Source organism: Tamandua tetradactyla, chromosome 1 (assembly GCF_023851605.1).
Source record: "Tamandua tetradactyla isolate mTamTet1 chromosome 1, mTamTet1.pri, whole genome shotgun sequence".
NCBI lineage: Eukaryota > Metazoa > Chordata > Mammalia > Pilosa > Myrmecophagidae > Tamandua > Tamandua tetradactyla.
Window position 1 is genome coordinate 233,273,823 of NC_135327.1, and position 25,690 is coordinate 233,299,512.

At 53.0% G+C, this 25,690-nt stretch overlaps 1 protein-coding gene across 1 annotated transcript in view; it reads left to right on the forward strand.

Moving 5' to 3' along the window:
- Positions 1-464: 464 nt before the first annotated feature.
- The window catches only part of LOC143682900 (cubilin-like), a 31,112-nt gene continuing 5,886 nt past the window's right edge, over positions 465-25,690 (forward strand). Inside the window, exons 1-8 of the mRNA XM_077159308.1 lie at positions 465-492; positions 549-710; positions 11,066-11,274; positions 21,073-21,235; positions 21,583-21,785; positions 21,969-22,172; positions 22,562-22,687; positions 23,524-23,772. Coding sequence (XP_077015423.1) covers positions 465-492; positions 549-710; positions 11,066-11,274; positions 21,073-21,235; positions 21,583-21,785; positions 21,969-22,172; positions 22,562-22,687; positions 23,524-23,772 — 1,344 coding nt within the window. The remainder of the gene's footprint in view (positions 493-548; positions 711-11,065; positions 11,275-21,072; positions 21,236-21,582; positions 21,786-21,968; positions 22,173-22,561; positions 22,688-23,523; positions 23,773-25,690) is intronic.

A 25,690-nucleotide genomic window follows, 5' to 3' on the forward strand; every position in this document is an offset into this window, starting at 1 on the left:
ACAGTCATGATGTTGATAATGACGACTTAAATTTTATGAGCACCTACTGTATACCAGATACTGTGTTCCGTTTTTGCTTAGTGTTTCCCTCACTCTTACTCGGACTCCACTTTAAGGACAGAGCAGCAGGCGGGGAGGGGGATGAGCCCCGACCCTGCCCCTCAGTCCCCCGGAGATGCACCGTCTCCCCGGAAGCAGCAGATGGGACCAGGGGCCCTTTGGGCGGCCGCAAAGGCACAGCAGGCTTGGCTGTGACCGGACTCGACACAGAGTGTTGCCGGAACGGCAGCTCCACGTCATGCGCCTGTGCGCGCAGCCCCACGCAGCGGGTTGTGCAGCCTCGCTCCGCCTTGGCGCTCACGGGGACGGGCTCTCCAGTCCCGGCACCCTTGGGAGCTGGCTGCGAAGTCGGGGGTCTCTCAGGCCAGGCGAGAGCGGGCCTTTCTGCTCGGGCTTCGCAGGCCATGTGTCCTGAGCCGCTGCCCTCTGCAGGTTCAGCGACTTAGATGTGGCGCCCTCCGCCCTCTGCGACCAGGACTACCTGGCAGTCCACGACGGTGCCGACCCCCGTGACCCCCTCCTGGGCAAGTTCTGTGGCTCCGAGCTGCTTCCAAGCCTCCGGGGCCACGGGGTCAGCCTGCTGCTGGTCTTCAGGACGGATGCCTCGGGGACCGCTCGAGGCTGGAAGGCGTCGTTCCAGCGCACACTGGGTGAGCTTTGGGCTCGTCACCTCACGTCAGTGCCCTTTCTGCTTAATCCATCCTCACCCGGCCTTGTCCACCCTTCCCTTAACCCTGGAGGGCCTCGTCATGTGAGGTCGTGGTTTGAAAACGTGCGTGGGGCATCACTTGGTAAATGACTCATTCAGCAGACACTCGTCCCTGCAAGGAGGCCAGGCCTGGACTCAGGCCTCAGGACAGGAAAGGGCCGGTCAAGGGCCCAGCCGCAGCCTCTGTCCCAGAGTGGGAGGGCCTAGGGCTCAGAGCCAAGGGGGCAGGGCCAGCCTCATCTTCCAGAAGGCCGGTTGTGGGAGCAGGAGGGGCTCTCCAGGGCCGGAGAAGGGAGAGGTGCATTCTGGGGCGGAGGTGGGAACTGCCCGAGGCTGGACGCACGCAGTGGGGTGGACTGAGGGAGGCCGTGGCCTGGGGCACACGCTGGTGCTCCTTCAGCGGCCTCGGGGCTGGGGCAGCTGTGCTTGGGTTGGGGGTCGAGAGCCTGGGGTTACCCAGGAGGAGACGTGGGGGGCTTCCCAGCCTTGGGGCCGGGTTGTCGGTAGAGTGGCCGGTGAGAGGAGGGAGCGCAGACCCCGGCTTGTTGGGACCAGGTGCAAAGCCTGGATCTGAGGCGGTTTAGGGAGCTGAGGTGTCCCCGTGGAGGTGGCCGGTAATGGCCTCTGCGGCCGGGGAGCGCGGCCAGGCTCCTGCCACGCCCTGGAGGCGACCTGCCCCCCCACCGCCTGCATCGGAGGTGGCTGCGAGGAATGTTCTAGAAGTACTGCGCTCCGTAAACGGCGCAGCAGGCGGCTGAGGCACTTTGTGAGCCACCCCCACCCCCCCGAGCTGCTCCAGGCAGGTGGCCTCTGGCCCCCGAGGGACGCCGCTGGACGCCGCCATCCCGTGTGCGGCCACCGGCCGACAGGCAGACCCGTCAGCGGCTCCCCCAGCTGACCACAGGCTGGGACGCAGGTCCTCGGTGGGCGGCGCGGCCCTGACCCGGCTGCCCAGGGTGGGCCGTGCTGACGGAGACGCCATCCCGCCAGCACCCACGGCCCCGGGCTCTCACCCCCGCGACTCTGCCCGTTCTGCGTCCGCATAATCGCTGAGGCCACTGGCAGGCGCTCAGGAGGTGGTTTTGGGTGGTCTTGGTGGTAGATTCTAACTGAAACTGCGGTCTTCGGCTTCTGTGTGCTTTTCCTCTCGCCAAGCCCCCGGCACCCTCGTCGGTGCTCCGACCTGTCGGTCCTTTTCCTCTGCTTGTTTGTGCTGAGAGGGGCAGGACACGGGAGGGCTCTGTTCTGGGCCGCGCCTCCCGTCTGTCCCCGTCTGTCCCCCGTCTGTCCGGGCTGGGTCGGCCGCCCTTTCTCCTCCGTCCACCATCTTGGGGGGACGGCGTGGCCGCACCTGCACCGCAGCAGAGACGGGCTCCGCTGGGCAGTGACCCGTGTGGACGGCGCGGTCCGCGGGGGCGTCTTCGTAACACGTGAAGTGTGTTTGCAACACGCTGTTCGGGTTTCAGCCGCGGTGGCCTTTCCGCGCACCTGGTCACTTCCCAGTCGAGGGTGCCTGGCGGTGAAGGATGAGGCGGGTCCTGGCGCAATGGTCCCGTTAGTGTTTCTGGAGGGTCTGCTCGGATCTGGTGGGAGAGAGCCTCAGTGTGCTGATTGCTAAACGTGTGGTGCATTCACTCCCCTTCGTGGAGCTGTGCTTTAAGGGCCACGCGTGTGAGCTGCAAGGGGTGGGGGGTGGGCCGCTCAGGGCCGTCTGCACTGTGATGGGCAGTGCTTTCCTGGGCCAAGACCCCCGCGACCCCTGCAACCCCCGCACCCTGGAGCCTTCCCTGGCCCTGAGGGGTGCGGGAGGAGGAATCTCCTGCTAGGCATTCCCCAGCACCCCGGGGCACGCAGCTGGCGAAAGCACAGGTGGCCTCCGGTTGGGGGTCAGCAGGTGGGAAGGCCATGGGGGCCCAGGGGCCCAAGCAGCGTCCCCCCGGAGTGGGGGGCGAGGCTGGAGGTGGGGGGGCAGCTGCAGTGTCGTCAGGGTGGCTTTGGAACTCCCTGTGGGGGCTGCTTTGAAGTTGGGGTGTCGTTGTAGGTAGGGACAAAGCTGGGAAATCCTGCGGCAGTCTAGGCAGGGGTGAGGAGAGCCGAGGAAAGGTGGAAAGAGAAGCACTTAGAATGCAGGATCGCAGGCCGCTGTGAGGGAGAGACGAGGCCCCAGGACCTGGGCACGGCCTTGGGGAGGGCCCCGGGCTCCGTGGGAGACAGATGTATTCGGCCTGTAGAATTTGGTACCTTTAAGTGATCCAGCTGGTCCGTACGGGGTCAGATGGGAGAATTCAAAGGTCAGGAAGGAGCTCGAATTTAATTGCCTTACTCTGAGGCTGATACGCATGTCACATATTCTGTACTCCTGGCAGGTCGGCTCTTGTATATCTGGAAGGTCCTGGCTGGTGCAGCTTTGTCTGACTTAGTACAGCTCCCGTGGGCTGTGCTTCGTGTTTGTACAGCATGGCTTTTTGACACTTTACCTCCAGTCTTTCTATATGCCTAAGAATATAGTTGGGTTTATTCTGCTTTGTCTTTAATTGGAGGTTATTTAATAGATTTACATCTAATCAAGGTACCAATGTAATTGCATTTAAATAGAGTATTGTTCTCTGTTTGCTCCACCTGTCCTGATGTTTATTAATGAAAGGTCTTGGGTCCCCAGAACTAACCCACCCCAAGTCCAAAGTTATCTTGAGAACCAAGACTGGACCTAACCACAGTGGGCCTGCCTGGCTTGCACCGGAGCTTCGACTCTAACCTACAGGCCAGCTGTACCTCCTTCCTCCATTTTCTTACATACGTCCCGTGACTCAGCACATAATCAGTCTGTGCATCCCGCCACGCAGCACGTACTTGGCCTGCGCGCCCTGCGGCCCAGCGCATACTCGGTCTGTGCGTCCCATGACGCGGCGTGTACTCGGTCTGCGCGTCCCATGACGCGGCGTGTACTCGGTCTGCGCGTCCCATGACGCGGCGTGTACTCGGTCTGCGCGTCCCGTGGCCCGGCGTGTACTCGGTCTGCGTGTCCCATGACGCGGCGTGTACTCGGTCTGCGCATCCCGCGGCCTGGCGTGTACTCGGTCTGCGTGTCCCATGACGCGGCGTGTACTCGGTCTGCGTGTCCCATGACGCGGCGTGTACTCGGTCTGCGCATCCCGCGGCCCAGCGTGTACTCGGTCTGCGCATCCCGTGGCCCGGCGTGTACTCGGTCTGTGTGTCCCATGACGCGGCATGTACTCGGTCTGCGCGTCCCGTGGCCCGGCGTGTACTCGGTCTGCGCGTCCTGTGGCCCGGCGTGTACTCGGTCTGCGCGTCCCATGATGCGGCGTGTACTCGGTCTGCACGTCCCGTGGCCTGGCGTGTACTCGGTCTGCGCGTCCCATGACGCGGCGTGTACTCGGTCTGTGCATCCCGCGGCCCAGCGTGTACTTGGTCTGTGTGTCCCATGACGCGGCGTGTACTCGGTCTGTGCATCCCGTGGCCCGGCGTGTACTCGGTCTGCGCGTCCCGTGGCCCGGCGTGTACTCGGTCTGCGCGTCCCATGACGCGGCGTGTACTCGGTCTGCGCGTCTCATGACGCGGCGTGTACTCGGTCTGCGCATCCCGCGGCCCAGCGTGTACTCGGTCTGTGTGTCCCATGACGCGGCGTGTACTCGGTCTGCGTGTCCCATGACGCGGCGTGTACTCGGTCTGCGCATCCCGCGGCCCAGCGTGTACTCGGTCTGCGCATCCCGTGGCCTGGCGTGTACTCGGTCTGTGTGTCCCATGATGCGGCGTGTACTCGGTCTGCGCATCCCGCGGCCCAGCGTGTACTCGGTCTGCGCATCCCGTGGCCCGGCGTGTACTCGGTCTGCGCGTCCCGTGGCCCGGCGTGTACTCGGTCTGGGCGTCCCGTGGCCTGGCGTGTACTCGGTCTGCGCGTCCCATGACGCGGCGTGTACTCGGTCTGTGCATCCCATGACGCGGCGTGTACTCAGTCTGTGTGTCCCATGACGCGGCGTGTACTCGGTCTGCGCGTCCCGTGGACCGGCGTGTACTCGGTCTGCGCGTCCCATGGCACGGCGTGTACTCGGTCTGCGCGTCCCGTGGCCCGGCGTGTACTCGGTCTGCGTGTCCCATGACGCGGCGTGTACTCGGTCTGCGCATCCCGCGGCCCAGCGTGTACTCGGTCTGCATGTCCCATGACGCGGCGTGTACTCGGTCTGCGTGTCCCATGACGCGGCGTGTACTCGGTCTGCGCATCCCGCGGCCCAGAGTGTACTCGGTCTGCGCATCCCGTGGCCTGGCGTGTACTCGGTCTGTGTGTCCCATGACGCGGCATGTACTCGGTCTGCGCGTCCCGTGGCCCGGCGTGTACTCGGTCTGCGCGTCCCGTGGCCTGGCGTGTACTCGGTCTGCGCGTCCCATGACGCGGCGTGTACTCGGTCTGCACGTCCCATGACGCGGCGTGTACTCGGTCTGTGCATCCCGCGGCCCAGCGTGTACTCGGTCTGTGCATCCCGCGGCCCAGCGTGTACTCGGTCTGTGTGTCCCATGACGCGGCGTGTACTCGGTCTGTGCGTCCCATGACGCAGCGTGTACTCGGTCTGCGCATCCCGCGGCCCAATGTGTACTCGGTCTGTGTGTCCCATGACGCGGCGTGTACTCAGTCTGTGCATCCCGTGGCCCGGCGTGTACTCGGTCTGCACATGCTCAGTAGTGAGGTCACCTCTAATTACGTCATCTGGAGCCACTGTGCCCACGATCCTAAGAGCTGCCCACCGTCTATACTATAAAACTATCAGAATCACTGCGCGGAGGCGGATTTCAGGCCCACAGTCCACCTGCTCGCCTGCTTCGTGCCCAGCAATAAGCTCTCTCTCTCTTTGAAATCCTGGGGTCTCAAGAATGGGTCATTTGAGCACTGTGGACACCAAACCCACCGCTTTGGGTCAGTAGCAAAAGCTTTTCATAAAATGCTGTGACACTAACGAGGCATCCATAAGGCATTTTCAATAATACCTAAACAATGCAAAATAAATTTAAGATAAATGATACAATTCTGCTTATCTTAAATTCTTCATGCATTATATCACTCTTTTTCTTTTGACTGAAGCAACTGAAATTACCTTTCTTCTAGTATATTATCTTTCTTTTAATATCTTATTTTTATGATTCCCAAATATTACAATACATTCTAAATTAAATTAGATTCTCTTATTAGGATTTCAAAAGTAGATCAAATTGAGGGAAGTTACTGGGAAAAAAACTTCACGTCACTAAAAAACATTTTCTTGCATCACAGAAATATTTTACGTACGATATTGTACATATTTGAGGTCCAATAATAGAATGATCGATACAATTTACTTCAGAGAAAAATGAACACGGGTTCATCCGAAACCTAGTTACATGGTTCACTGCTCTGGGCAGGTTGCGTCCTGCAGCTTTAGGACTGTGACCCTCTGCACCCCTGCACTGTGGGGGCCCTCATAACTGATCCCCTCCCCTGAGGCACAGGCAAGCCCCCCAACGGGTCGTTCCCTAAGCCCCTCCCGGGCGCTCATCTCCCCTCCTTTTCTTCCCACGGCCGGCTGCCTCCCCGACGCATGGCCGAAGCTGCAGCAGCCCACGGGGAGAGGAGAGCAGGAAGCGCCCATCTTATCTGTCGGTGCAGCCGTCATTTGTCCGGCGTCTGTCCAAGGCCTGGTAGCATGCTGCCCAGAACACCTCAGTAATATCGGCCAAGAAATGTCAGTTCTCAAAAGCACCAAATCACAAGTACCGCATGCTACTAAGACCTCACAGCTGTTTCCTCCTGGATGGTGTTACTATTTTCCACCTTGTCAGATCCACCCTGGCCTGAGCTTCACTCTGAGGCTTAATAATTGGAGGGAAAATCACTTAGGATTCAGTTACTGATTTTTAAAATCATTTAGGATTCGGTTACTGATTTTTAATTAAGTAGATGTGGACTCAGATCGTAATTGCTTACTTGTGGGTTTATACTTCCAATATTTCTTTAGAAGAAATCTTTTCTTTCTCTAAAGAAATGGCTTTTGGGGGGAAGAAGGTTATAGGGGCCTGTGCTCTGGGGTGCAGGCATGCCATTCGAGGGTGCTGGGAAGCCCGGCTGCTGGCTTCACTTGACAGCTGGAGACGTGCAGGCTGGGTGTCTGAGTGGTGGAAAACGGGGGTCACAGGAAGGTGCTGGGTTTGTAGCACTAGGAAAGGTTAGCCTTGTACCAGGGTTAACGTGTCTTTTACCAATGAAGAAAGCAACTTGAACACATGAAGATAGGAATACATATTATTTCCTATTATGGCGCGCCATTCATTTCAGGTCACAGAATGCTCCCTTGTTCTCTTGTTTTGGCCTGTTGTTCTCAAAATGCAGCTCTAGGAAGTGCAATAGCACTGTTTGGTTAGGTACTGTCTTTTGTTAACATTCATCCTGATATTTCCCCCAAAGACATGTATTTACACCTCTGTTCTGCACATCACACTCACACTGCTGAAAAACTGAACCAGGGGAAATAGAGTGAAGAGAGCCATTCCCTCTACCACACAAACACCCATTCTCTCATATAATAGTACATTCATTTCAATTATTTGAATATTTTGTCAAGATTATCTAATGATAGCTTAGTTCTCCATTTTCTTTATTCTATGTATTTTATGAATTAAACAATGTGTTCTAATACACTTTCATACCTCAAGCTCCTTGTGAATGTATTAGTCGACTGTTAGCACAATAATGCCATGTAACGAAACACCCACAGTTCAGTGGCTTATAATTAAAATATGTATTTGCATCACCATGGCTGGCTCGTCTCTGTTGGTGCCCCCAGGTTGGCCAAGCTTGGTCCCAGCGCCCAGGCTGCACTCGGATCCACCTCACATAGATCCATTTTTTCTTTGGACCCACATATAACTGGGACATGATCTTTTGGTGGATCACAGGAGCACAACAGACCATGCAGAAGCACACAAGCACATTGAAGGCCTCCCCCTTCTTCATGAGCCTGCATCCCAATGTCTAAAGCAAGGCATGGCCAAGCCTAGTATCAATGAGAGAAAAAATATGCTCCGTGCACAGCTGAGAGGGGGCTAAAAAGAGAGGGACCGAAAGATTTCAACAATCTAATCCACCTCTCAGTCTTGGGCAACACATGCCAATGACTTAGGGATTCTTGTTCCGGGGTTCCTGGAAGGAGGGTGTGTCTGCCATTGACACCATCATCACCACCATCACCATTGTCATTGCCATTATCACCATCACCATCATCATCATTGCCATCTCCACCATCACCACCATCACCATCACCACCATGACTATCATCACCATCAGCACATGACCACCATGACCATGACCATCATCATCATCATCACCATCATCATCATCATCACCATGACCACCATGACCGTCACCATCATCACCATCATCATCATCACCATCACCATCATCATCATTGCCATCTCCACCATCATCACCACCATCACCATCTCCACCATCACCACCATCACCATCACCACCATGACTGTCATCACCATCAGCACATGACCACCATGACCATGACCATCATCATCACCATCACCACATGACCACCAGGACCATCACCATCATCACCATCACCACCATCATCACCATCACCACCATCACCATCATATGACTTGTTGATCTAACGGCACTCACTGTACCCAAATACAGTTGTCATCCTGCCCATAAGTTACTAGCAACCTTAATAAGTAGTGATAAAATATGCAGCTTAAATCTTTTAAAAGAACATTTCATTTTAAAGCTGATGTCTTACTAGAATAATGCCCAATAACACCATCTTCCCGTGTGTAGTCCCTTACCTCTTCATCATGTCTTGCTACATCAAGCCCAGACTTTGTTTTCTCCTAACTGATCTCCTTTCCATAGTCCCATTCCCCCCACATGTCAGACGCTGCTACCGGGTGAGTTTTAGTTCAAGCGTGGTTAGGAAGTACAATCTGGCCCCAGCACTCCTCTGGTCAAGACCCTTTCAAGTGGACCCCACCAACCCTGGGGTAGGGGTGGAGGCCAGCTCTGTCCCCTGTTTCCCAATCTTAAGTACCAGTTTTCTCCTTCTCATTTACCCACAATTTGCATTCACCTTTGGCTATCAGGTTCTTTCAGCCTGAACTGTCCCCACCTTTGCAAGGTCTTGTCCTATTTATCCCTCAAGCTCACATACCCAGTGTCCCTCCTCCCTGGAGCTTCTGGAGCTTCATGGCCTGAAGGAATCTTCCCCCTTCCTGAAAGTTTCACATGCCCTTTCTGTTACCTGGCAAAGATGGTGGATTCTCTTGCCCAACGCACTCAAATAACCAATTCCTGAGACCCGGGGTTTCAAAGACAGAAAAAGTTTATTACCAGGCACATAGCAGGAGAACAGATGGCCTAGTGGCCCAAAATCTGTTTCGCTGAGTTTAGGGGGTTCAAAGGCTTTATGGATTTTTAGCAAGGGGAGATGAGGTCATTATAGTTTCAAATAGCAAGCTCTAAGCAGAAAAGGAGACCGAGTTTTCACTTCTACAGGAAAACATAGGCAGGAAGGAAAGGAAGCAGAGCTATCATTTCAATAATAAAGGTGTGAGCAAAAGAAGGGAGACTGGTTATCTTTTCAATAGCAGAGGAGCCAATACAATTTACAGATGTAAGGGCTGGAACGAGTTAATTCTTCAAAACGTTTGCCCTTCAAGAAAATGACCAGATAAACAGCCCTCACAGTCCCAAAGGCACAAATTTAGGGCTTTTACAATCATTTCAGATATCAGGGCCGCTGAGTTATAGTTTAGGGGTTTCACATATTCCCCTTTGTCTCCTCCAATATATCAGAAAGCAGAAAGGAATATCTACATAGTGATTCAGTAATTGAAATCATCCCTTAAATCCTAATTTCTCGGTTACGTTTCCTGCCTCTTTTGGCCCTTACCACTGCCTGTGGTGTGCCCTCGTTGTTTACCTATGCATGCCATTGCTGGTGGACCACCCAGTTCAGTGTTCCCCACTTCCACGCTGAGTCTCAACACAAAATGCAGTTCCTTCAGTCAATCAGTCAGTCAATCAATCCCCGAATGATTGTCCTTCCTGCCGTGGGTGTTGGTCAGTCAGTCCAGACTGGAAGAGAGCAGTACTCTGGGCGCTGTCCTGGTACCCTAGCAGTGTCAGGGTCCAGGCTCCGGGGAGCACTCACCTCGGGAGGTGCCCAGCCAGGTGGACACCACCTTTCCTGACCGAGGAGCAGCAGGTGGACCAGCCTGGCCCCTGCCCTGTGCCTCTGCGCCGAAACCGCCACACAGGCCCCGCGTGCGGGGAGCGCTGCCTGCCTGCGTGCACACAGACCCTTCCTAACAGAACTGGAGGGAGTGGGACCAGGGGCAGGTGTGGGGTGGCCCAGCATGTCGCAGCTGCCCGGGGCCTGTGTGGCAGAGAACGCCAACTGCATGGCCGCGGCCAGAGCTCCTGTGAAGCCTGCCCCTAATGGGGCCAGTCGGGCTGAACTCATCCTCTGCTTCTCTCCAGCTTGCCAGCAGCTCTCCCTCCTCCTGTGCCGTGCTCCACGGTGTGGGAGGTGGGCATGGGCCGCGGCCTGAGGGACAGCAGGCCCTGCGCTCCCCCCACCCTTCGTGTTGTATTAGTAATCGGGCGTTTAACCATCCTAAGAGTTGTTTCTAGTTCTCTGTCCTGCTTTTGCATTTTATTCAGAATTTCAAAGCTTTTGTTCAGAGTCGGTAGGCTGTTTTCTGCAATAAAGTTCTTTTTCAGCTTCCTTTTCTTTTTGGAAAAGCAAAAATCAAATCTAGAGCATGGGTTACTATGTATGGGTCATAATATGAAACATCCTTGCCTCTGTTGGAATATTCGAGAGCTGCTGGGAGCCAGTTTTCTTGGGGTGTTGGATAAATTCTTCATAAACTCAGTTTTCGGTCTGTGCTCATAAAAGATCACGAAAATGAAATATATTCACATTTTCTACCAGTTTTATCAAAGTTCTTTATTTTGTGTAAAACCGTAATCTCCAAGGGTAGAAAAGGCTTCAGTCAGTCACATCGCTGCTCTCAAAATGCACCTAGATATGAATCCGGGTTTCTTGCCCGCTTCTCCAGGCAACTGCGGGGCGGGTGGGGGCGGGGCAGACTAGGGGGCCGGTGAGTATAGCCCCCCAAGTCCCTCAGCTCAGCCAACGCCCCGCGCACTGAAAGCCAAGCAGGGTTGTGACTCGAGTGCCGCGCGCGGGCAGCGTTGCGCGCGGACCTTGGTCTTACGTGCGGTACCTCTGCTCCCCGCAGGGCCCGAGCAGGGGTGCGGAGGGTTCCTGACCGGCCCCAGCGCCAGCTTCGTCTCTCCGGACTCGGACTCCGATGGCAGATACGACAAGAACCTGGACTGCGTGTGGGTCCTGGCGGCGCCCGCGAACTCGCGCATCCGCCTGGCCTTCTCGGCATTCGCTCTGGAGGCGCAGGTGCCGGGGCAGGGATGCCGGTACGACTACGTGCAGGTGAGGCCACGCGCCGGGTCGGTGATGCTGGGCCTTCTCTGCCCAGCAGGCACCCCTGAGGTCCTTGCGCCGCCCCGCACCCAGGAAGCTTCCCCGCACCCGGGGACGCACCTGCATGTACCCCGAAGGCCCCACCCCGCGCGTCCTGCCTGCTCGTACAGTTCACTGTGTTCAATGGATGTGCCAGGCCACACGGCAGCTGTCTCCTGTCCTCTCTCAGACGTATCCCGACATGGGTGGCTCCAGGGATTGGGGGCACCTTGTGTCTACCCCGGAGGGCCTTGTCAAGGCCAAGTGCAAAGAGGGGTGTGCAGGGCCCCTGGGGGACCCCAGAACCTCTGCAGCGCGGCAGTCACCCTCTCAGCAGTGTGCTAAGCTCACATCTTGGCACCTCGCGCCCTGTAGCTCTGGGTGCATCTCGGTCCTGGGCTCACACGACGGGGCATGGAGAGACTCTTCTCCCCAATTTGTGGTGACTTTTTTCTATTAGACTCTCGGATCCCTGGGCCTTATGAGTTCAGGTTTCACGCATTAAGCTGCCCCTCAGTAGTTATGCCTGGAACTGCCCTCCACCCTCGGGGGAAATGCCTAGTATGGGGCCCCTAGCCCCGGGCAGCTAAATCTGCTTGGAGGGTGAGGGGAGGCAGGTCCCCAGTGAGCAGGGCAGGGCGGTATGGAGTGCAGCAGAGGCCTGGGGCGTGGGCCTCGGGGTCGGAGGCAGTCATGGGGACACGTCGTGACGCGGGGCATCCGGTTCCCTGGGGTGGGCCTCGGGGTTCCGGCCCGGCCCCCTTGCCGGAAAGCTCACGTGAGTGGGCGCCATGGGCAGTGCACAGGTAGCCACATGCCCCTCCCTGCCTCATCGTTCTCTGTCCTTCCTGTTGGGAGAGGACTGGCTTGGTGGACAGGGTGGGCTCTGCATCCTGTGAGGACACCCAGGCACGTCTCAGCACTGAGATGGGCAGTGTGAGCTCTGGCCCCTGGGGCTGCCCCGTGCAGTATGCCAAGGGCGACCCGTGGGGCCCAGCGGACCAGAGGGACGCCGCTCTCGGAAGGGGTGGCCGAGTGGGGCTTTAAAACCTAACCAGAAGGCTCCTCCTATTTGTGACCCTAACGAAGCTCAGAGCCTTCCTGGGGTGCTGGGCTATCAGAAATGAGGGGGCCGGTGGGGTGCAAGCTGCCCAAGGCACTCCAGGGCCTTCAGCCAGCCACCCACCTGCAGCTCTTCCTGTGGTCAGGGAGTGGTCAGGGAGGGCCCTCATGCAGCCCTTGCATGGAAAATGGCACCAGGAAGGAGGGACCTGCCTAGCTTTCCCCACCCTACTCAGGCCCAAGACCCTTTTTCAATAACAGAAAATCATCTACGATATAACCTACCCATGCACATAATTTCAAACAAATTTTTTGATGTACTAAAATGCCATAAGAAAGAGAAATAAAAGCGTATAAATAATACATATTTCAGCATGTGAATTCTATGACATAACTACAGCAAGTTCCATGACAAAGTAGTCCCATCCCTCCACGTACGTGTGGAGTCGTGGGGAAGGGAAAGTGTGATTATGACTGTGTTTGTAACTCACATGCTGATAGTTTATAATCCACACTATTAGCAGCGGGAATTTCCAAAATGGTGGGAGAAGTCAAAACAAGGAGTTCTGAGCAAAACAAAACAAAGCCTGCCTTCGACCAGCACAGTAACTGCACTGCTGAAGATTGGGTGGATATCAAAACCATACAAAAATATTTTATATGGAGTGGATTTAGGTTTTAAGATCAAATCATCATAAACATTTTAATACACGAATGTCTGGCAATTCAAAGATTCTGGAGTAGCTCTTTGTTTGCAGAGCTGTCCCATGATTGGCAGGTGGGTCTCTGCAACGTGGCCTCTAACCAAGAAATGCCAGTTCTAGCCCCCAATTTTTGTGATGACTCAAAAGCCACCCCACTTTGCCACACAGTCCGTAAGGAGTGGTCCCACTGCAGATGTCTGTCCTAATGCCTGCGCTTGACCTTCCTGTCTGGTCAGCCACAAGGAGGGGAGGTGTGGGGCTGGCCTTTGGTGGGGGGAGGCTCTGCATCCATCTCGGGGTCCTCTGCTGCTTTACAAGGTAGGACCTAGTACTCATCCATTTGCTGCCCCATACATGTTCTCCTGAGAACACACGCTAATCTGGACACTTTGCCAAATGCCAAGAAAAGAGCTTTGAGAAAATTCAAAACTGTAACAGGAAACCCCAGCCCTGTGGGTTGAGTCTCACTGCTTTGTGGCTGTCCCTGGGAAACGGGGACCGGTATAAATTTTCCCAGAAGGTTCTGAAGTGTGTCAGGAGTGCCGCCCCAAACCTAAAGAATCTTTGTTGTCTTCCCCAAGTGACGCCGAGTACTTGAGAAAATGAGAGGACTGGTGCAGCTGCTCAAAATAATGCAGATTGATGCCCCAAACAATGCAGACATTGGCTTGCTGTCGACCTACCAGGGAAATGTCAAAAGAGAGCATCTAAAGGAAAACCAATCTCCAAAATTATTCATTTAGGATGGAAAAGAATCACAGTCCAATATCCAAAGTCCATTGCTGTGAGCAGCAAAAGCTCATGGAAATTAAAATTTCCTTGCCTGGGTCTTGTACCCTCAGAGGGGAGGTGGGTGACATGGTGGGGGGATGGCTGTGCAGCTCCTTCACACCCTGGGGGTTCTAGGGCGTTCCACCATGAAGGGCTTTAGGGCTGGGAAGGGGCCGCGCTTCTGGCAGCGACCCACCCCCCCGAGGGCGGCCCTGCCCTGGGCCAGGCCCGTGGGGGAAGGGAGGGGGCAGCCTTCCGCGGGAGCCGACCCCTGCGCACACCAGGGGTCTCGAGGCAGGTCCCGGCCTGGCCCCACAGGCGCAGCCTTCCTGGACACCCGCGGTGCGGTCAGCACGCCAGGCCGCCAGCTGCTCCCCGCACCGTCCCAGGCCCCTTCCATGCCAGGGGCCTCATGCAGGAGGCCCTCACCCAGGGCTGCCGCAGGGCGGAGCCCTCAGGCCCCACGGCCCTTGTCCCGAAGGCCAGATGCGGCCGCCCCCTCTGCGCCTGGGGGCTCTGCTCGCTGGAGTCCGGGTTCGAGGGGCGGGGGGTGGGGGGTGGATAGGGGGATGGGGGTGGGGGGGTGGGGGGTGGGGGGTGGATAGGGGGATGGGGGTGGGGGGGTGGGGGGGTGGGGGGTGGATAGGGGGATGGGGGTGGGGGGGGGCCCTTCCTGGCCCCTCCGGCCGGACCGCCAGGATGCTGCACGGTCTCTTATTGCAGCACGCGTCAGTAGATTGATTGCACACGTACACAGACACACCCATGCAGACACTCACGGACATGCACCTCAGCACAGCACAGGCATGTTCACATGCACACACAGGACACGTACACGGTCCCACATGTGGAAATGTGCACATATTCACATTCACATTCACGTGTAAACACGTGGACGTGCACCTGAACACACACACAGGCATGCTCTCATGCACACACTGACACACACGAGCACACGGACACATACCCAAACTGACACATGCACAACAGACTCACACTTGAACACAATGCACAAGTATGCCCACACATGCATATATGCACACATGCACACACAAACACACATGTGCACACATGCATGCAGGCACGGACATACACATGCACACACTCTAATGTGCACATTAAGATGCCGACACGCGTACAAACACGTGTTCAAATATCCGTGTGGTCACACCTTTATCTGAAGTGTGGCCACCACCTTCTGCTTCCTTCCATGCGTAGGCGCTAGCAGGGACCTGCAGGCAGCACACAGAATCAAAGTGTTAATGTGAGTATGACGACGACAGCAGGGATTGTAACAAAACATTAACTTGTTCACCAAGAGAAAACCTGACCTAAACCTTGGCAAATGTACTCTTCCGGAAGAGAAGAGGTCGGATTGCAGAACTTCCGAGTCTCTTAAATTTATGGCATTTGCATTTAAGGGGGGCAGACAGTACCATCTAGTGGTGAACTTACTTTTTATTCTCATTTGGAAATAGCTGTTTTTAGCCATTTCCATTTTATATGTTCCTAGCATTTAAAAAAAATGTTTTTTTAATTAGAGAAGTTGTAGATTTAAAGAAAAATCGTACTGAAAATGCAGGGTTCCCATAGTCCCCTCCCATTATTAGCAGTTTGCTTTAAAGTATCACCTTTGTCGTAAATGTCCAACCATTGTGTCATAATTATACTATTAAATATAGCCCATAGTTTTCATTAGGCGTCACTGTGTTGAACAGTCCTATGATATTTAAAATTTTTTTATTTTACAGCATATATAAAATCCTAAAATTTTCCCTTAACCACTTTCAAATATATATTTATGCTGTTAATTACAGTCACAATGTTGTGTTCTCATCATCACAATCCATTACTAAAACTTTTCCATCACCCCAAACAGAAACCTGTACAATTTAAGCCTTAACTTCTCATTCCCTATCCCCGCCCTGCCTCCTGGTGGCCCATATTCTAGTTTTTGACTATGTGTTTGCTTCTTCCAATTATTTACTATCTTTGAGATTGTATGATATTTGTCCTTTTGTGTCTGGCCTATTTCACGTAACTTGATATCTTCAAGTTCATGTGTGTATCAGAACTTCATTCCTTTTTATGGCTGAATAACTTTCCATTGTGTGCAAAGAGCACGTTCTATTTATCTGCTCATTGTTTGATGGACACTAGGGTTACTTCCATCTTGTGGCAATTGCAGAATAATGCCACTGTGAGCATGGGTGTGCAAATATCTTTTCAAGTCCCTGCTTTCAGTTCCTTTGAGTATAACCCTAGAAGTAGGATTGTCAGGTCATACGGCAATTCTATATGTAACCTTCTGAGGAACAACCAAATTGTTTTCTATAGCAGCTGCACCATCTTACACTCCCACCAGCAATCAGTGAGCGTTCCTATTTCTCCACATCCTCCCCAACACTTGTTAATTTTCCATTTTTAAAAATAATAACCATTCTAGTGGATGTGAAATGGTATCTTACTGTGGTTTTGATTTCCATTTCCCTGATGGCTAATGATGTTGAACATCTTTTCATCTGATCTTTGGCTATTTGTATATCCTCTTTTTTTTATTTTTTATTTTTTTGGCATGGGCAGGCTCCAGGAATCAAACTTGGGGTCTCTGGCATGGCAGGTGAGAATTCTGTCACTGAGCCACCATTGTACCTCCCTGTATATGCTCTTTTGAGAAAGTTTTTTCCCTTTTCTTAAGTTGGGTTGTCTTTTTGTTGAGTTCTAGGATTACTGTATATATATATATCCTTTATATATATATACATATCCTTGTATATATATATCCTAATATATATTAGGAAGGTTTGTGTATTCAAAGCCTTGTTGGATATGTGTTTTCCAAGAATTTTCTCTCCTTCTATAGGTTTTTCATTTTACTTTGATGCACAGAAGTTTTTATTTTGATGAAGTCCCATTTATCTATTTTTCTTTTGCTTCAGATGGTTTTGGTGTAAAGTCTGAGAAACCGGTAGCTGACATTAGGTCCTGAAGATGCTTCCTTATGCTCTTGTCTAGGAGTCTATGGTTTGTGTTCTTACATTTTGGTCTTCGATCTATTTTGAGTTGATTTTTGTGTATGATGAAGGGTAGGGTCCACCTTCATTCTTTTGATTATGGATATCGAGTTTTCCCAGAATCATTTTTTTTGAGGAGAATATTCTTTCCCCATTAAGTAGACTTGGCACCCTTGTCAAAAATCAATTGGCCACAGATATGGGGGGTTATTTCTGAACTCTCAGTTTGAGTCCATTGGTCTATATGTCTGTCCTTGTGCCGGTGCCTTAGCATTTACTGCAGCTCGTAATAAGGTTTAAGGTTAGAAAGTATGGGAGCTACAACCTCGCTCTTCTTTTTAAATATAATTGTGGATATTCAGGGCTCTTACCCTTCCATAGAAATTTGATGACTGGCTTTTCCATCATCAAAGAAATGGAATTTTGATTGGGATTGTGTTTAATCTATAAATTGCTCTGGGTAGAACTGGTGTCTTAATAGTTAGTCTTAGAACCCACGAACACAGAACATCCTTCCATTTCTTAGGTCTTCTTTGATTCCCTTCAACAATATTTTGTAGTTTTCTGTGTACAGGTCCTTTACGTCCTTTGTTAGATTTATTTCTAGATATTTGATCCTTTTAGTTGCTGTTGTAAATGAAAATTTTTGCTGGATTTCCTCTTTGGATTGTTCATTACTAGTGTATAGAAACTCTGCTGACTTTCACATAGTGTCCTGTACCCACTGATTGACTCATTAGCTTTAGGAACTTTGTTGTGGATTTTTCAAGACTTTCTGTATTTAACACCATGTCATCTGCAAATAGGAAAAGTTTTACTTCTTCCTTTCCAATCTGGATGACTTTTCTTTCTTTTACTTGCTTAATTGTCCTGCTAGAACTTCCAGTATAATGTTAATAGTGGTGACAGTGGACATCTTTGTCTTTTTATTGACAAAGTTTTCAGGCTTTCACCATTGAGTGGGATATTAGCTGTGGGTTTTTTGTATATGCCCTTTATCATGTTGGGAAAGTTTCCTTGTGTTCCTAGTTTTCTAAGTGCTTTTATCAAGGACGGTGCTGGATTTTGTCAAATGCTGTTTCTGCATCAATTGAGATGATCATGTAGGTTTTTTCCTTCATTCTATTAATGTTATTTTACATTAATTGATATACCTGTGTTGAACCACTGTTTGTTGCTTACCTGGGATAAACGCCACCTGATCATGGTGTGTAATTCTTTTTATTGCTGTCGGATACAGTTTGCTGGTAAAAATTTGTTGAGGATTTTTGCTTCTATATTCATAAGATATATTGGACTGTAATATTCTTTTCTTGTGGTATTTTTATCTGACTCTGCTATTAGAGTGATCTTGGCCTCAAAGAATGAGTTGGGGAGTGCTCCCTACTCTTCCATCTTTGGAAGAGTTTAAGCAGGATTGGATATAATTCTTCTTAGAAGAATTGATAAAATCCACCAATGAAGCCATCTGTTTTTGGGATTTTCTTTGTTGTTGTTTTCTGGTTGTTGTTGTTACTGATTCGATCTCTTTATTTGTTATAGGTCTCTTGAGATCTTTTATTTCTTTTTGTGTCAATGTAGATAGATTGTGTGCTTCTAGGAATCTGTCCATTTCATCTACATTATCAAATTTTTTGGCATACAGTTGTTTAGAGTATACTCTTAAAGACTTTTGGTTTGTGGCATTGATAGTAATATCCCCCTTTCATTTCTGATTGTAGTTATTTATGTCGTTTTTTTTTTTCTTTGTCAATCCAGCTAAAGGTATATCAATTTTATTGATCTTTTCAAAGAGCCAGTTTTGGTTTTGTTGACTCTCTCCATTGTTTTTGTATTCTCTATTTCATATACTAGTTTTGCTATTACTTTCCTTCTGCTCACTTTGGGTTTAGTTTTCTCTTCTTCTCTATCCTCCAGTTGTGAGGTTGGAGCTCTGAGCTGAGAACCTGACACTGCTCTTCGTGTTTAATGTAAGCATTTGGAGCTGTAAATTTCCCTCTCGGCACTGCCTTTGCTTCATTCCATACGTTTTGGTCTGTTGTGTTTTCATTTTCATGGGTCTCTGGATATTTTCCTAATTTCACTTGTGATTTTTCCTTTGACCCATTAATTGTTTAAGAGTACATTGTTTAATTTCTACATATTTGTGAATTTTCCATTTCTCCCTCTGATGATTGACTTTTTTATTTCATTTTAAAAATATATTTTTATTATATTATATTACAACAGACATACCAACATTCTTGACATATAATCATTCTTGACAAACATTCTTGACACGGTTACCCTCAATGGCTCACAACATCATCACATAGTTGTGTAACCATCACCATGATCATTATTTTGAACATTTGCATCTCTCCAGCAAAAGAAAGAAAAAAGAAAAAACTCATACATGCCATACCCCTTACTACTTCCTTTCATTGACCACCAGTATTTCTGACTAATTGATTTTTAGTTTCATCCCACTGTGATTAGAGAAATATATTGTATGATTTCAATATTTTTATTTATTGAGACTTGCTTTTTGACCTAATATGTAGTCTCTCCTGGAGAATGATTCCTGTGCACTAGAGAAAAAAAGTGTACTATATTGCTGTTGAATAAAATGTACTATATATGTCTGTTAGGTCTAGTTGGTTTATAGTATCATTCAAACCTTCCATTTCCTTATTATTCTATTTCCTTATTGATATTCTGTCTAGAAGTCCTATCCATTATTGAAAGTGGTGCATTGAAGTTGCCTGGTATTAATGTGGAATAGTCTATTTCACCTTCCAAAACTGTCAGTATTTGCTTATATATATGAGGGCTTTGCTCTTAGGTGCATATATATTTATAATTATCTCTTTTTGGTGGATTAACCAGCCCTTAATGTCTGTTGTATCTGATATTAGTGTGTCTCCTCCAGCTCTCTCTTGCTTGCCATTTGCATGGTATTTTTTCTGTCCTTTCACATTCAGTGTACTTGTGTCTTTGAACTTAGGGTGGGTCTCTTATATAGGGCCATACTTTCTTTTATCCATCCTGCCTTTTAACCAGGGTGTTTAACCCCTTCACCTTTAAGGTAACTAGTGATAATGCAGGACTTTCTTCTGGAAGTTTGCTATTTGGTCTTTGTGTAAAAATCTTTACACGTTTGTCTGTCAATTCTTCCATCAGTGCTTACTTTCATTTTTTATTTGACTTTTCTTTGTATTGTACCATTTTGAGTTCCTTCTCATTTCTTTCCATATATATATTTTCACATATATCTTTTGTGGCTACTAAACTGTAGCTAAATCTATAGCAATAATGTTTCATTTGATACCAATTTAACTTCAATGGCATACACATACAGTTTTGATTTATTACAAATTATATCTTTATCCATTGTATGTCCAAAACTGTAGATTTATCAATACTTTGTATGTATGTGCGTTTTTGAACCCGTAAGAAGTAAAAAGTGAAGTTACTCACCAAAATACATGATATGACGGTAGTGGCATTTAAACTTGCTGTATGGTTGCCTTTACGGGGACCTTTATTTCTTTATGCCGCTTTGAACCCTTATCTGCTGTGGTTTCCCATCCTTCTGAAGTGCTCCCTTCAGCACTGCTTTCAGGGCAGGCCCTCGGCCCCAGGCTGCTGACCCGCGTTGTTCCCCTGCTGCTTTAACCTCCAGGGACCTCTGCCTGCAGGGCCAGCTCAGCCCTTGGGGCTCGACTGCAGCTTGGCTGCACAGGACCACCGTGCCTCCTCCAGAGCACGACCAGGGGCCCATGGAAGGATGGGCGGCTGGGGAGGGCGGGAGGCACAGGGGCGGGCAGAGCAGAGCGGGACAGGGGCCACGGACAGGCCTCTGAGCAGACCCCTGCAGAAGGACAGGCTGTGGCGGGGCAAGAGCCAAACCGGGGTGCTCTGTGGATCAGTGGGTGTCCATGCAGCTGGACCAGGGACTGCGGGACCCTCAGACTCGGGGTACGCTTCTATCCATTCGCTGAGGCACATTCTTTTTAAAATCTGGTATATCTTTCCCACTGAGGCGTCATGGTGGCACCATTCCCAGATTTTTCTGAACATCTTGTAATTGACCCGACACCAGTTCTGTCCCTAAATTAAACCAGCTATGGGAATGTCCATGTCGTCTCTTAATCGTGACCTCTTCTGATGCCAGTTTGTTGCAAAATGTGACTTTCCCTTCTGCCGGAGCAGCAGCGCGCAGCTTTCCCTTGCAGGTGTTCGACGGGGAGAGCGAGCGCGCCCCCCTGGCGGGGACCTTCTGTGGCTCCACCACACCTGCCCCTCTCCTCTCCTCTGGGAACTTTCTCACCGTTCAGTTCGTCAGTGACTCGACTTTAGAGCGGGAAGGATTTAACGCCACGTTCACCACTGTGGGCAGTGAGTATTGAGCCCTGCCCTGCATGACTGGTGGCGTTAAGTGCTGTGTGTTGCACTTACACACGCGTCACTTACGGCCAGTCTTGGGGCTCTGCCAGCCAGCGGGCACCCTGCCAACCACTGTGCTGAGCTCTGCCAGCCAGTGGGCACCCTGCCAACCACTGTGCTGAGCTCTGCCAGCCAGCGGGCACCCTGCCAACCACTGTGCTGAGCTCGTCGCGCGCTTGGAACAGCTCCTCGTGGAGAGTATGCCCCCCACATCGCACCCTTTCCTGAAGAGGACGGGCTGGGGAGGCCAATGAACCTTCGGGAGGCGGGGGTGACACCCCCACTTCTTCCCTCCGCAGTGCCCTGTGGGGGGACCTACAATGCCACCTGGGTCCCGCAGAGTCTGTCCTCACCCAGCGTGTCCAGCCCCGGGGCCCTGCCCAGCTGCACCTGGGTCCTGGAGGCCCCTCCGCAGGAGCAGGTAAAGGTCAGCGTGTTGGCCCTGCGGCTGCCCAGGCTGGACTGCACCCACAACCACCTGGAGCTCCGGGACTCGCCGCAGGTGAGGGCGGCGGGAGGGCGCTGACCTGGGCGGTCAGGTCTGCTGGGGGCGGGGGCCGGGGGGGCCCGGGGCTGCCTGTCCTGTGGCCGCTGTCCTGGGGAGCAAGGACCCGTCCAGGACACCCCGGCCGGCTGGAGCTCTCCTCGGAGCCAAGGCCACTGAGCTCCGGCCACCTCGTTTCAGAGCCCCGCACGCCCAGGGGTCCGACTCTGTGGTGGCCACGCAGCTGCGACCCCCCCATTTTACTCCTCCACAAGGACGGCCGTCGTGGTTTTCACAGCTGAGACTTTTGATGGAGAGTCTAGCGTGGGCTTCACCTACCAGATCGCAGGTGAGCGCCAGCGGCACCTGTGGCGTGAGGGTGGGGGTCTCCCAGCCAGCGAGGGGGTGTCCCGGCCAGCGAGGGGGTGTCCCGGCCAGCGAGGGGGTGTCCCGGCCAGGGAGGGGTGTCCCGGCCAGGGTGGGGGTCTCCCAGCCAGGGTGGGGGTCTCCCAGCCAGCGAGGGGGTGTCCCGGCCAGGGTGGGGTGTCCCGGCCAGGGAGGGTGTCTCCCAGCCAGCGAGGGGGTGTCCCGGCCAGGGAGGGGGTGTCCCGGACAGGGTGGGGGTCTCCCAGCCAGTGAGGGGGTGTCCCGGCCAGGGAGGGGTGTCCCGGCCAGGGAGGGGGTCTCCCAGCCAGCGAAGGGGTCTCCCAGCCAGCGAGGGGGTCTCCCAGCCAGCGAGGGGGTGTCCCGGCCAGGGAGGGGGTGTCCCGGCCAGGGTGGGGTGTCCCGGCCAGGGAGGGGGTCTCCACACGCCCATGGGGGCCTCGCAGGAGCCGGGCCCGCTGGCTCGGAAGCCGCGCGGAGATTTCACTACAGCCCACCTGAGCCAGCGCGAGCCCCGTGTGTATGCCGTTTGTCGGGTGTGATTTACACAACTCACCCACGTAGAGAACAGGCCTTCAGGTAGCCTGGGGCCCGGAAGCACTTTTAGGAAACAAGGTGTAGAACCTAAGAAGGCTTGAGAGTCGGCTCGCAGCTGAGGCTTTTATTTGCAGGGCTGCCCTTCACATTGACATCAAGCTTGGCTGAAACTCAAGCTGCCTTTTAGTGGTTAAGATCCTCATACGTTAATAGTAAAAATATTTGTATCTTCATATTTTCTGAAATCAGGAAGATGTTTTGTAACAGCATTACTATAGCAATGTAGATATTTGTACTGACTTTCTATTGGATATTTCGAGAACATTCACAGTTTTGACAGCTGATCGAATAGTATCTAAGTTAGTGTTTAATATTTAGAATTTAAGAACTTGGCTATCTGAATTTGTAGCTTTTTTCCTTGTCTTCATTTTAAATTGACTTATGAAACTTACTGCACAAACACAGGTTTTACAATGATTACATGGATACTTTATTTACATTTGCCTATACTTAAGCTAATTAAGATACCCAGTCTTGGTGGTTCTAAGTGTATTGTTTTCTTAAATAGAAATATTAAAAATAAAAACAAAGCTGCCTTTGATTAAACCAACAAAAATAATTTGGGTATTTTTACCAAAACTAGAAAAGCACAGCAATGGCCAGTGCTCTGAGCACAAACAACTCCCTAACGGCTGGGGCTGGGGGGCCCACCTGGTGCTACTGGGTCTAGGGGCCCGGCCCCCTCCCCAGTCGCTGCGCCTTCAGCCTCCCCAGACCCTCAGCCCCTCAGCCCCGAAGCACCCCCAGGTCCCCACCCGCCCCAACCCCCCCGCAGGCACGGGGCGCTCCCGGGGCGCGGGGACCCCCGCGGCGCTCACCGCGGCGCCCTGCTCCGCCCTCAGGCTGCGACCGCGAGTACCGGCAGGCGTTCGGGGAGCTGCAGAGCCCGGGGTGGCCGGGCAGCTACGGCGGCGACCTGGACTGCAGCGCGGTCCTCACGGCGCCCGGGAACCGCACCATCGCGCTCTTCTTCCACTCCTTCGCGCTCGAGCCCTCGGCCGGGTGCCAGAGCGACTTCCTGGAGGTGAGCGCCTCGCCGGCGCGGACACCTGGGGCGCGCTCCCTCGGGGCCCTCCCCGGCGCCCCCGCCCCTCCCGCTCCCGCCCACCTTCCCAAATGCGCGCGGGCGCGGCCTCGGAGGGCCCAGCTCGAAGGGCCGGGGAGGCAGGAGGGAGGCGGGCGGGGACGCGGCACACAGCCCCGGGCGGGCGGAGCCGCCCTCGGGCGCACCCTGGCTGCGCTCCGCCGGGAAGGCAGCTGCGGGTAGAGGCAGGGCCCGGCCCACAGGCCGCGGGAAGCCGCGACGTCCTCGAAGGAAACGCCTCCCTGGTGCTCCGCCCTCCTTCCCGGCGAGGGTGGGGGTTGGAGGGCAGAGCCGTGCTGGGGCTGGCACCCCTGAGCCCCAGCCGCCCGCAGGCCCTGTGGACCCTCGCTGCTCGGGCGCGCAGTGGCCCTTCCCGTGGAAAGAAGGCGCATGTCCACCTTTCTGCGCGTCCTTGGCTGCTGCTCCCCTCACCTGCATGTGGGCGTGCCCTCCGCAGGCGGCACCCAGGAGGCCTTGGTTCTCAAGAGAGCAAGCGGGACTTGTTGATGTAAATGCTGTTCACTCCCTCCACGGGCGTGATCCAAATCCAGACCTTCCCTGGGACTTTGTCTGCTTTGCATACATGGGTCTTCCCTGTCTGTTTTGCATACGTGGGACTTGGTCTGTTTTGCATACATGGGTCTTCCCTGTCTGTTTTGCATACGTGGGACTTGGTCTGCTTTGCATACGTGGGTCTTCTCTGTCTGCTTTGCATACGTGGGTCTTCTCTGTCTGTTTTGCATACGTGGGACTTGGTCTGCTTTGCATACGTTTGTCTTCTCTAAGGCCCGGAAGGTTTGTTCTCCTCTTACTGGTCTGGGAAGCCGCCCCTGGAGAGAACACGTCTGAGTCCTTGGGTAGTGCATGTGTGCGACCTGTGGCCTGGGGTGCAAGGCAGGAGCACACGGAGCAGGAGCAGCCCTGCTCACGCCGGCTCACGCTCTCATGCCACACACCCACCACAGGGACACCCGCCGTCCACGGGAGCAGGTGCAGCAACAGGGCTGGCAGGGGCCGGGGAGAGAGTGCAGGGTCAGCCTGGACTGCCCAGGTCTCAGAGGGGAGAACCCCGCTCCTGCTGTCCTTCTTTATTCCGGGGAAATGGTGTGAAGCCCGCGCAAAGAGAAAGACAGGAAAGCAGAGCTAAGTGGTTAGGAGGGAGGTTCAGTGGGAAGACTAGGGGTGCCCAGCTCAGCCACCCCGGGAGCCCCAGCGTTGCACTCCTGTTAGCAGTGGTGGCCACCTGTCCCCTCCCGGGGTTCCCGCTGTCAGACCCCCTGCTCGGAGGCTGTACTCGGACTACATCTGGAATATTCATGGGTAACCTATGCCTCACCTCCCCTTTGGGGTCCTCTAGCACCCCAGAGATGCCTGTGGCCTGCAAGGACCTCAGCTCCCGCAAAGAACATGAAAGGATGAGCCATTATCTCCTTCGGGGAGCCGGAGCCGGGAGGTCCCGGAGCCAAGCATGTGGCAGGACAGACCCCAGGCTCTGAGCACAGTGTTCTCTCCGCACCTGGCAAGTCCCGGCACCGCGTGGACAATCCCTAAGGCTCCAGGAAGGCCCTCTGCGCCCCCACTGCCTGCAGTTTAGACCTCCAAGTAATCTCCACAGACTAACAGCCCAGCAAGGCCAGCCCTGCCCCGCTGGAGGAGCTCGATGATGGGGACAGGCGGCCCCTACCCAAATTTGAACTCTGACATTACAAAGGCTCCATCCCTTTACAATGGAAATTCCTCTATTGACTTTCAGGACTTTGAATACAGACATTCCAGCACAGTGAGCAGGTACCCTGTGGAGCTGGGCCCACGTGCTTGGCGTTTCTCTCCTTCCTTTCATGGGCTTGGGGCGCTCCCC